The sequence below is a fragment of the Ranitomeya imitator genome, chromosome 4, assembly GCF_032444005.1.
Source record: "Ranitomeya imitator isolate aRanImi1 chromosome 4, aRanImi1.pri, whole genome shotgun sequence".
In the NCBI taxonomy this organism is placed as follows: Eukaryota; Metazoa; Chordata; class Amphibia; order Anura; family Dendrobatidae; genus Ranitomeya; species Ranitomeya imitator.
The window spans coordinates 14,407,184-14,419,836 of NC_091285.1; the positions used below are offsets into that span (position 1 = coordinate 14,407,184).

Below are 12,653 nucleotides of genomic sequence, written 5' to 3' on the forward strand. Positions count from 1 at the left end.
TCCCATAACAGGACCAACCACAGTGCCCCATAACAGTACCAACCACAGTGCCCTCATTACAGTACCAACCACAGTGCCCCATAACAGTACCAACCACAGTGCCCCATAATAGTACCAACCACAGTGCCCCATAATAGTGCCAACCACAGTGCCCCATAATAGTACCAACCACAGTGCCCCATAACAGTACCAACCACAGTGCCCTCATTACAGTACCAACCACAGTGCCCCATAATAGTACCAACCACAGTGCCCCATAACAGTACCAATCACAGTGCCCTCATTACAGTACCAACCACAGTGCCCTCATTACAGTACCAACCACAGTGCCCCATAATAGTACCAACCACAGGGCCCCATAACAGTACCAACTACAGGGCCCTCATTACAGTACCAACCACAGTGCCCCCACAACATTACCAACCACAGTGCTCCCATAACAGTACCAACCATAGTGCTCCCATAACAGGACCAACCACAGTGCCCCATAACAGTACCAACCACAGTGCCCTCATTACAGTACCAACCACAGTGCCCCATAACAGTACCAACCACAGTGCCCTCATTACAGTACCAACCACAGTGCCCCATAATAGTACCAACCACAGGGCCCCATAACAGTACCAACTACAGGGCCCTCATTACAGTACCAACCACAGTGCCCTCATTACAGTACCAACCACAGTGCCCCATAATAGTACCAACCACAGTGCCCCATAATAGTACCAACCACAGTGCCCCATAATAGTACCAACTGCAGGGCCCTCATTACAGTACCAACCACAGTGCCCCCACAACATTACCAACCATAGTGCTCCCATAACAGGACCAACCACAGTGCCCTCATTACAGTACCAACCACAGTGCCCCATAACAGTACCAACCACAGTGCCCTCATTACAGTACCAACCACAGTGCCCCATAATAGTACCAACCACAGTGCCCCATAATAGTACCAACCACAGGGCCCCATAACAGTACCAACTGCAGGGCCCTCATTACAGTACCAACCACAGTGCCCCCACAACATTACCAACCATAGTGCTCCCATAACAGGACCAACCACAGTGCCCTCATTACAGTACCAACCACAGTGCCCCATAACAGTACCAACCACAGTGCCCTCATTACAGTACCAACCACAGTGCCCCATAATAGTACCAACCACAGGGCCCCATAACAGTACCAACTACAGGGCCCTCATTACAGTGCCAACCACAGTGCCCCCACAACATTACCAACCACAGTGCTCCATAACAGTATCAACCATAATGCCCCATAACAGTACCAATCTCGGTAACCCTACAATAGAATGAGAGACAGAGTAACTCCATAGAGTACCAACCACAGTGCCCCATAACAGTACCAACCACAGTGCCCCATAACAGTACCAACCACAGTGCCCCATAACAGTACCAACCACAGTGCCCCATAACAGTACCAACCACAGTGCCCCATAACAGTACCAACCACAGTGCCCCATAATAGTACCAACCACAGTGCCCCATAACAGTACCAACCACAGTGCCCCATAACAGTACCAACCACAGTGCCCCCACAACAGTACCAAACTCGGCTTTGGGAAAATGGCCGCCGCGATCTCTTCTGCGCACGCGCGGCATCCCGCGGCCATTTTCCTGAAGCCCCGTGCAGCAGAGCACTCCATCCGCGCGGCCTCAGGAAGATGGCCGCCCCCACCGATGACAGGGGTAATAGCGCGGATCGCGCGCTGTTTCTTCACGTGCGCGCAGTGGATTCGGCACTTGGACATGCGCACACCACTACGCCACCAACGGAAAGCTGGGGAAGAAAAGAGCGATGTCACCACGCCCACCTGACCTGACCAGCCTGATTGACAGGCGAAAACGGCGACTTTGGTAATGTATTTCGCAGTATAGGTGGGGAATCAGGGTACACTACATACACTATTGTAACGCACAGCGCAGGCCCTATTTAACAGTATTTATATCTCAATCTGAAAAAACGGGGTGACAGGTTCCCTTTAAACTCCATGCGGCAGATCATCAGGGACACAGCTGATTTAGGTAAATGTTATTGTAACTGTTCTATTTAAGTAGCAGACTTTGCTTTCGGATATTACCCGTGACGAAGCCACCTGTAGGTGGCGACACGCGTTGGGCTTCTGCACAGCCCTAACCAGGACTTTGTCTGCTTGCACACCCGCTCTGCACATCTCATCTGGGCTTCATTGGTTACCGTGCCTTGGTATGCTCAGTTTGTTAGGTCTATGTGCAGCTTTGTTATCTTTATTTAGTGCTGTGATGGCTTTGGGATTGTGATTACTTCACACTATTTACAGCCTTCCAGCCTATATACGTCAGTTCTTACTGATTGTGAGGTGTGCCTACCCTTCAGGACTCAGTATACCTCGCTATTTCTCTGCTTGGGTGTTTCTACGCGGACTCTTAGGGCTCTGTTACCTCAAGTTTGTTATAGTACATTTTGACATCATTATTATATACTTGTGAGAGGGGCAGAGCTGTCTATGTAGGCATGGTGGTATTAGCCACCTTTGTCCATGAGAGTATTTAGCATTAATTGTTTAGTCCTGTGTGTGGGTTGTAGCCTTATTATGGGCCTTTTGTATAAAGTTTATGTTTTTAAATGTTTTTAACTGTCTGTATTTTTGCTACTTGTATATGGCGTCTTAATAAAGTTGTGTCTTTACTAGTGCCTTATCCATATATGTGGTGATCCCCTTTTACGAGACCATTTCTGTTTTTCTTGCTTTATATGATTGGCTCGTATGTAGGTCTCGGTGTGATCCCACTGACCGTGGTGCCCCCTCATAGCTTTTTTTCAATACTGTTGTTGTATATGCGGTTCTCTTATATCCGCATTTTCTGGGTGTTGGCACACGAGTTTTGTTTTATATACTATAGTAATTAGACTGAATATTGGATATTGTGTTTAATTATGGATTTGGCAGCCAGAGAAGCTGCATGGAGTAATCAGGCGAGTGGTATTTTTAGCAATGACATTTCAGCGGCAGTGTCTGGTGATGCGGTTGATGGTGATTTTTCATACTATAACCAAAGAACTAATCAATTTACATAAAGCTCTTACCAAGTCTTGGTGGAACGTTAAAACGTTGGAAGAATACAAGAAGGCTGGGCTTGTTCCTAGAGGCTTGAGGGTACAAATTTTCCCAGCATGGGAGATAGAGGATGGGTTCCAGAATGTTTGGGAATCCGGTTTGCTTAAATGTTCCTACATTATTATAGACATGCTATTAGAACATGATCAGGTTATCTTGGGGACCCTAAAGTGAGTGAGGACAAACTGGACAAGTTTGATAAGAAAACAATGGTAGAACCATTTCAGGTTCAACTTAAGTCCATTATAGACACCTTTGAAAAAGAGGTTATAGCCAAGAAAAAACATAAATTCAAGAGAGATCAATTGGACTTCAAAAGTGGGCGTGCTTTCAAATGGGTTCACAGGGGAAATAGGAGAGCTGGTTTCTCTGCGGGTCCTCCAATGGCCAATACCTCCACAGCACTTGATGTTCCGTCCAGTGACGATTTTTTTATCTACGGAACCAAGCGACACCGAAGGCGCGGTAGGAGGGGCCGGAGGAAGAGACACCGCCCAAAGGAAGCGCACAAAGAATTACAAGGCGTGGTCTCCTCGTCACAAACGGGAGACACGGCAGAACAGGAAACGGTAACCCTTGAGATGGAGCCTCACTCCCTTCCAGCTGCCAGGTAAGTTACAGATTATAAATTTGTCAGACTATGTTTTGTCGGATAGTGAGATCTCGGTGCTGGAAAAAGGCCTGTTTTTCTGCCCCACTAGTGGGTTAGACAAATTCACGCTCATTAAAGATGTTTACCTCTTTTGTAGACAACTCACCTTTAAAATACTTTTTCATCGCCCTTCTGCCATGGATGACCTCCCTCTGTCTGACAGATTGATACTGAGAGATCTTTTGGATTTGCTGGATGAAGGAGAGGTAGGTCAGGCTAGACGAAAATTTACTGGGAGACTACCCTCCCAGGCTACCCCCTCTTTGACACTGTGCCCGGCAGTACATTGTTTTTTTGACGCTGTTTGTAGGGAGGTACAACAGTTGAAAGTGGATCCCAATAGGGGCAGAAACATGAGCAAGGAAGAGCATTCCATTCTAACCAGACTTGGCTCCAATAGGGATTTTGTTATCCGCGAGGCGGATAAAGGGGGCAATTTAGTCATCTGGCCGGTTGACCTGTATGTACAGGAAGCCATGCGCCAATTACATAATACAGAATGCTACCAAATTCTCCCCTCTGACCCTACAAGTGTTTTTCAGGTCACGTTGAATCAACTATTGGACACTGTGTATATGCGCAATATCATTAATAAACGGGAGAAAGAATTTTTGACTAATGACCATCCTAGGACCCCCACGTTCTATATGCTCCCGAAGATTCACAAGTCGCTGCAGGTCCCCCCAGGTAGGCCTATCGTTTCGGGGATAGGGGGGCTACTTGAGCGACCATGCATCTACGTCGATTTTTTTCCTCCAGCCTCTCGTTGTAACCTTGAAATCGTATGTGAGAGATTCAACATTTCTTATTTCACAGCTTCAGGAACTGGAGGTTTCCCCTAACACCTGGCTTGTGACTCCCGACGTAGAATCACTCTACACATGCATCAGCCATGAATTGGGCATACAGGCCGTTTCATTCTTTTTGGATCAGAATACGTCGGGAGACAGAGGACATGATTCCTTCATATTGGATCTTCTACTTTTCATACTTGACAAAAAATTTTTTGTCTTTGATCGTGTCTTCTACAGGCAAGTGAGGGGCACAGCGATGGGGGCCCGGTGTGCCCCTGCGTACGCCAATCTTTTCTTGGGGTGGTGGGAGGCTATCAGGGTGTACTGTCTAGAGGGATACTCAAAACATGTTATCAGATGGTTACGCTACATTGATGATGTTTTATTCCTCTGGACAGGCACCCTGGAAGAGTTTCAGGAATTTATCAAGAAGCTTAACGATAATCCATGGAACATCCGTTTGACATCACAATACTCGCAAACAGATATTGAATTTTTGGATTTGAGACTCAGTGTGAGTGGGACTAAAATCATGACCACACTGTATCGGAAGCCTACGGCTACAAATAGCCTCCTGCACTTTACAAGCTTTCACCCCCACCATTTAAAGACAGGAATCCCAAAAGGCCAGTTCTATAGGGTGAAGAGGAACTGTAGTCGACCGGAGGACTTTGTGGAGCATTCCCGGGAATTTTACCAGGCGGTTTTCACGAGCGGGGATACCCACGCAAGGTAATTTCACGGGCGTTTGTTGCAGCGAGAGACACTAGCAGAGTGGGCCTTTTAGAACCCCGTAGAAAGGTAACTGAGAAACCACTTGGGATAGTCACGGCATACAACAATCAGTGGCAGGATGTGAGAAATATCCTGTCAAAATATTGGGGCATTCTGCGTAGTGAATCCAGACTTCACCCCCATATTGCCACTCAGCCGAGTTTGATTGCTAGAAGGGCCAGGAACTTGAGAGATCGTTTGAGTCATAGCCACTTCCAGCGCCCTACTAGGAGACTCAATAGGGGAGTTAGGCTTACCGGTACATTCCCATGTGGGAATTGTAATATTTGTCCGTTTACGGGTGGCGATTTTGCTTCTTTGCCTTCTTTGCCTCCACAGGTTTTTACTAGGTCTTACTTTAAGTGCAAGTCGCGCAATTTGATATACGCTTTGATATGTCCATGCCCCAAAATATACGTGGGCCAGACCACACAGGAATTGAGAAGACGTATCCAGCAGCACTTCTCGAATATCACGACTGCCAGTAAGGACAAAGCGAGAGTATTTAGCATTAATTGTTTAGTCCTGTGTGTGGGTTGTAGCCTTATTATGGGCCTTTTGTATAAAGTATATGTTTTTAAATGTTTTTAACTGTCTGTATTTTTGCTACTTGTATATGGTGTCTTAATAAAGTTGTGTCTTTACTAGTGCCTTATCCAGATATGTGGTGATCCCCTTTTATGAGACCATTTCTGTTTTTCTTGCTTTATATGATTGGCTTGTATGTAGGTCTCGGTGTGATCCCACTGACCGTGGTGCCCCCTCATAGCTTTTTTCACTTAAGTGAGGGGAGGAAACAGCTGCAGGAAGTGAATTTTCTCGCATCACATGCAGACCTGTCCTGCAGCTACCCGAGCAATTCCATAAACACCTGTAATTGGGGGATCGTTATTTAACCCATTAACATCTGTGACTTTCTACAATACTCACATATTCGGGTGCATAGGTCCCGAACCCAAGAATTGGAAAACAGCGGATTTAAGTGAGGGGAGGAAACAGCTGCAGGAAGTGAATGTCCTCGCATCACATGCAGACCTGTCCTGCAGCTACCTGAGCAATTCCATAAACACCTGTAATTGGGGGCTCATTATTTAACCCATTAACATCTGTGACTTTCTACAGTACTCACATATTCGGGTGCATAGGTCCCGAACCCAAGAATTGGGATCCAGTTTCCATCATTCATCAAGAGCGAGTCTGCTGCCATTGTCAGGGGCCTGGAGAGCGATGTATGTATGTGAGGGTGGAGTGCGGCGTACGTGATGGATCATGAGTTCTTCCCATAGCTGGAGGCTTGAGGTTGCTGTATGGGAGCCAGAAAGAGAAATTTTCTGGGTGTGACTTTGTACCTGGCAATCGTTTTATTGTTTAATCACCCATCCCCTGCAGACTGTGAGCCCTCGCAGGCAGGGTCCTCCCTCCTTATGTACCCGTGTGCCTTATTTGCTCATGTTTAATGTATTTGTCTATATTTGCCCCGTATTCACATGTAAAGCGCCATGGAATAAATGGCGCTATAAAAATGTATAATAATAATAATAATAATAAATGGAAATGCAAAAATAAAGGGATTAGTGCAGCACATCAATGCTAACATGGGATGTGAGATTCTGCGGCAAGCAGGGGCTCCACACAACCAGAACCTTTACAACATGATGCCAAAAATGGAATAAGAAAACATAAACACTGCGGATTCAATTTGGACAGACTATTGAAAAAAAAAATGCTTAAAAATATTTACGAAATTAAAAAAAATATAAAACTTCATATTCCCCGTTTTGCACCATTCTAAAATAAAACAATACATTTTTTTTTAAAAATTACAATATTTGGTATCACCGCATTCAGGATCGTCCGATTTATCAAAATATAAAAATAATGAATCCAATTGGTAAAAGAGAAAAATAATAAAAACGCCAGAATTACGTTATTTTTGTTGCCGAAACATCGCAGTAGAATGCAATAACAGGCGATTAAAACATCGTATCTACCCCAAAATGGTGTCAATAAGAACGTCAGTTCAGCGCTCAAAAAAATAAGCCCTCACCCACCCCCAGATCCCAAAAGATGGGGACAATACAGGTCTCGGAAAGCTCAATTTTTTTTTCGAATTTTGGATTTTTTTTCACCATTTAAATTGAAAATAACCTAGACATGTTTGGTGTCTATGAACTCGTAATTCCCTGGAGAATCATAATGGCAGGTCAATCTTATTATTATTATTATTATACATTTTTATAGCGCCATTTATTCCATGGCGCTTTACATGTGAATACGGGGCAAATATAGACAAATACATTAAACATGAGCAGATAACAAGGCACACGAGTACATAAGGAGGGAGGACCCTGCCCGCGAGGGCTCACAGTCTGCAGGGGGTGGGTGAGGGTACACTAGGAGAGGGAAGAGCTGGTTGTGCCGCTGTTCAGTACAGTCATGGACAAAAATTTTGAGAATGAGACAAATATTAATTTTTCCAAAGTCTACTGCTTCATTTTTTCTAATGGCAATTTGCATATACTCCTGAATGTCAGAGTGATCAGCTTAACAGCAATTACTGTACTTGCAAAGTCAATATTTGCCCAGAAAATGAACTTTAACCCCCAAAACACATTTCAACATCATTGCAGTCCTGCCTTAAAAGGAGCAGCTAACATCGTTTTAGTGATTGATCCATTAACACAGGTGTGGGTGTTGATGAGGACAGGGCTGGTGATCAATCAGTCATGATTAAGTAAGAATGACATCACTGGACACTTTAAAAGGAGGCTGGTGCTTGGTATCATTGTTTCTCTTCAGTTAACCATGGTTATCTCTAAAGAAACACGTGCAGCCATCATTGCACTGCACAAAAATGGCCTAACAGGGAAGAGTATCGCAGCTACAAAGATTGCACCTCAGTCAACAATCTATCGCATCATCAAGAACTTCAAGGAGAGAGCTTCCATTGTTGTCAAAAAGGCTCCAGGGCGCCCAAGAAAGACCAGCAAGCGCCAGGACCGTATCTTAAAACTATTTCAGCTGCGGGATCGGACTACCAGCAGTGCCGAGCTTGCTCAGGAATGGCAGCAGGCTGGTGTGAGTGCTTCTGCACGCACTGTGAGGCGGAGACTCTTTGAGCAAGGCCTGGTTTCAAGGAGGGCAGCAAAGAAGCCATTTCTCTCCAGAAAAAACATCAGGGACCGACTGATATTCTGCAAAAGGTACAGGGAGTGGACTGCTGAGGACTGGGGCAAAGTCATTTTCTTTGATGAATCCCCTTTTCGATTGTTTGGGACATCTGGAAAACAGCTTATTCGGAGAAGAAGAGGTGAGCGCTCCCACCAGTCTTGTCTCATGCCAACTGTAAAGCATCCTGAAACCATTCATGTGTGGGGTTGCTTCTCAGCCAAGGGAATCGGCTCACTCACAGTCTTGCCTAAAAACACAGCCATGAATAAAGAATGGTACCAGAATCTCCTCCAAGAGCAACTTCTCCCAACCGTCCAAGAGCAGTTTGGCACCCAACAATGCGTTTTCCAGCATGATGGAGCACCTTACCATAAAGTAAAGGTGATAACTAAATGGCTTTTGGAACAAAACATAGAGATTTTGGGTCCATGGCCTGGAAACTCCCCAGATCTTAATCCCATTGAGAACTTGTGGTCAATCATCAAGAGACGGGTGGACAAACAAAAACCAACAAATTCTGGCAAAATGCAAGCATTGATTATGCAAGAATGGACTGCTATCAGTCAGGATTTGGTCCAGAAGTTGATTGAGGACATGCCAGGGAGATTTGCAGAGGTCTTGAAGAAGAAGGGTCAACACTGCAAATATTGACTTGCTGCATTAACTCATTCTAACTGTCAACATAACCTATTGGTCCTCATAATATGATTGCAATTATATTTCTGTATGTGATATAAACATCAGACAAACACTAATAAAAACCAGAGGGCAGCAGATCATGTGAAAATATAATTTTGGTGTCATTCTCAAAAATTTTGGCCATGACTGTAGGTTGAGGATCACTGCAGGTTGTAGGCAGAGGTGAGTCTTCAGGTTCTTTTTGAAGGTTTCTATGGTAGGCGAGAGTCTGATGTGTTGGGGTAGAGAGTTCCAGAGTATGGGGGAAGCACGGGACAAGTCTTGTATGCGGTTGTGGGGAGAAGAGATAAGAGAGGAGTAGAGAAGGAGATCTTGTGAGGATCGAAGGTTGCGTGTAGGTGAGTACCAGGAGACCATGTCACAGATGTATGGAGGAGACAGGTTGTGGATGGCTTTGTATATCATAGTTAGGGTTTTGAACTGGAGTCTCTGGCCGATAGGAAGCCAGTGAAGGGCTTGACATAGGGGAGAGGCCGGGGAATAGAGGGGGGACAGGTGGATTAGTCGGGCAGCAGAGTGTAGGATGGATTGGAGCGGTGCCAGAGTGCAATCTTATCATGTATCTCTGTATACAGGGAGCTCCCCCTAGTGGAGGCTGCAGACAGGATCCTATCATGTATCTCTGTATACAGGGAGCTCCCCCTAGTGGTGGCTGCAGACAGAATCTTGTCATGTATCTCTGTATACAGGGAGCTCCCCCTAGTGGTGACTGCAGACAGGATCTTATCATGTATCTCTGTATACCGGGAGCTCCCCCTAGTGGTGACTGCAGACAGGATCTTATCATGTATCTCTGTATACAGGGAGCTCCCCCTAGTGGTGGCTGCAGACAGGATCTTATCATGTATCTCTGTATACAGGGAGCTACCCCTAGTGGTGACTGCAGACAGGATCTTATCATGTATCTCTGTATACAGGGAGCTCCCCCTAGTGGTGGCTGCAGACAGGATCTTATCATGTATCTCTGTATACAGGGAGCTCCCCCTAGTGGTGGCTGCAGACAGGATCTTATCATGTATCTCTGTATACAGGGAGCTCCCCCTAGTGGTGGCTGCAGACAGGATCTTATCATGTATCTCTGTATACAGGGAGCTCCCCCTAGTGGTGGCTGCAGACAGGATCTTATCATTTATCTCTGTATACAGGAAGCTCCCCCTAGTGGTGACTGCAGACAGGATCTTATCATGTATCTCTGTATACAGGGAGCTCCCCCTAGTGGTGGCTGCAGACAGGATCTTATCATGTATCTCTGTATACAGGGAGCTCCCCCTAGTGGTGACTGCAGACAGGATCTTATCATGTATCTCTGTATACAGGGAGCTCCCCCTAGTGGTGGCTGCAGACAGGATCTTATCATGTATCTCTGTATACAGGAAGCTCCCCCTAGTGGTGACTGCAGACAGGATCTTATCATGTATCTCTGTATACAGGGAGCTCCCCCTAGTGGTGGCTGCAGACAGGATCTTATCATGTATCTCTGTATACAGGGAGCTCCCCCTAGTGGTGACTGCAGACAGGATCTTATCATGTATCTCTGTATACAGGGAGCTCCCCCTAGTGGTGGCTGCAGACAGGATCTTATCATGTATCTCTGTATACAGGGAGCTACCCCTAGTGGTGACTGCAGACAGGATCTTATCATTTATCTCTGTATACAGGAAGCTCCCCCTAGTGGTGACTGCAGACAGGATCTTATCATGTATCTCTGTATACAGGGAGCTCCCCCTAGTGGTGGCTGCAGACAGGATCTTATCATGTATCTCTGTATACAGGGAGCTCCCCCTAGTGGTGACTGCAGACAGGATCTTATCATGTATCTCTGTATACAGGGAGCTCCCCCTAGTGGTGGCTGCAGACAGGATCTTATCATGTATCTCTGTATACAGGGAGCTCCCCCTAGTGGTGGCTGCAGACAGGATCTTATCATGTATCTCTGTATACAGGGAGCTACCCCTAGTGGTGACTGCAGACAGGATCTTATCATTTATCTCTGTATACAGGAAGCTCCCCCTAGTGGTGACTGCAGACAGGATCTTATCATGTATCTCTGTATACAGGGAGCTCCCCCTAGTGGTGACTGCAGACAGGATCTTATCATGTATCTCTGTATACAGGGAGCTCCCCCTAGTGGTGGCTGCAGACAGAATCTTGTCATGTATCTCTGTATACAGGGAGCTCCCCCTAGTGGTGACTGCAGACAGGATCTTATCATGTATCTCTGTATACAGGGAGCTCCCCCTAGTGGTGGCTGCAGACAGGATCTTATCATGTATCTCTGTATACAGGGAGCTACCCGTAGTGGTGACTGCAGACAGGATCTTATCATTTATCTCTGTATACAGGAAGCTCCCCCTAGTGGTGACTGCAGACAGGATCTTATCATGTATCTCTGTATACAGGGAGCTCCCCCTAGTGGTGGCTGCAGACAGGATCTTATCATGTATCTCTGTATACAGGAAGCTCCCCCTAGTGGTGGCCGCAGACAGGATCTTATCATGTATCTCTGTATACAGGGAGCTCCCCCTAGTGGTGGCTGCAGACAGGATCTTATCATGTATCTCTGTATACAGGGAGCTCCCCCTAGTGGTGGCTGTAGACAGGATCTTATCATGTATCTCTGTATACAGGGAGCTCCCCCTAGTGGTGGCTGCAGACAGAATCTTATCATGTATCTTTGTATACAGGGAGCTCCCCCTAGTGGTGGCTGCAGACAGGATCTTATCATGTATCTCTGTATACAGGGAGCTCCCCCTAGTGGTGACTGCAGACAGGATCTTATCATGTATCTCTGTATACAGGGAGCTCCCCCTAGTGGTGGCTGCAGACAGGATCTTATCATGTATCTCTGTATACAGGGAGCTCCCCCTAGTGGTGGCTGCAGACAGGATCTTATCATGTATCTCTGTATACAGGGAGCTCCCCTAGTGGTGACTGCAGACAGGATCTTATCATGTATCTCTGTATACAGGGAGCTCCCCCTAGTGGTGGCTGCAGACAGAATCTTATCATGTATCTCTGTATACAGGGAGCTCCCCCTAGTGGTGGTTGCAGACAGGATCTTATCATGTATCTCTGTATACAGGGAGCTCCCCCTAGTGGTGGCTGCAGACAGGATCTTATCATGTATCTCTATATACAGGGAGCTCCTCCTAGTGGTGACTGCAGACAGGATCTTATCATTATCTCTGTATACAGGGAGCTCCCCCTAGTGGTGGCTGCAGACAGGATCTTATCATGTATCTCTGTATACAGGGAGCTCCCCCTAGTGGTGGCTGCAGACAGGATCTTATCATGTATCTCTGTATACAGGGAGCTCCCCCTAGTGGTGGCTGCAGACAGGATCTTATCATGTATCTCTGTATACAGGGAGCTCCCCTAGTGGTGACTGCAGACAGGATCTTATCATGTATCTCTGTATACAGGGAGCTCCCCCTAGTGGTGACTG

General features: G+C 46.2%; 1 protein-coding gene across 2 annotated transcripts in view; it reads right to left on the reverse strand.

Annotated features, from left to right (window-relative positions):
* The window catches only part of LOC138675121 (aldo-keto reductase family 1 member C1-like), a 46,818-nt gene extending 40,217 nt beyond the window's left edge, over positions 1-6,601 (reverse strand). For both annotated transcript variants that reach the window (XM_069763109.1, XM_069763108.1), the window contains exon 1: positions 6,468-6,601. In XM_069763109.1, the coding sequence (XP_069619210.1) occupies positions 6,468-6,545 (78 nt within the window). In that variant the 5' untranslated portion in view covers positions 6,546-6,601. The remainder of the gene's footprint in view (positions 1-6,467) is intronic.
* Positions 6,602-12,653: the final 6,052 nt, after the last annotated feature.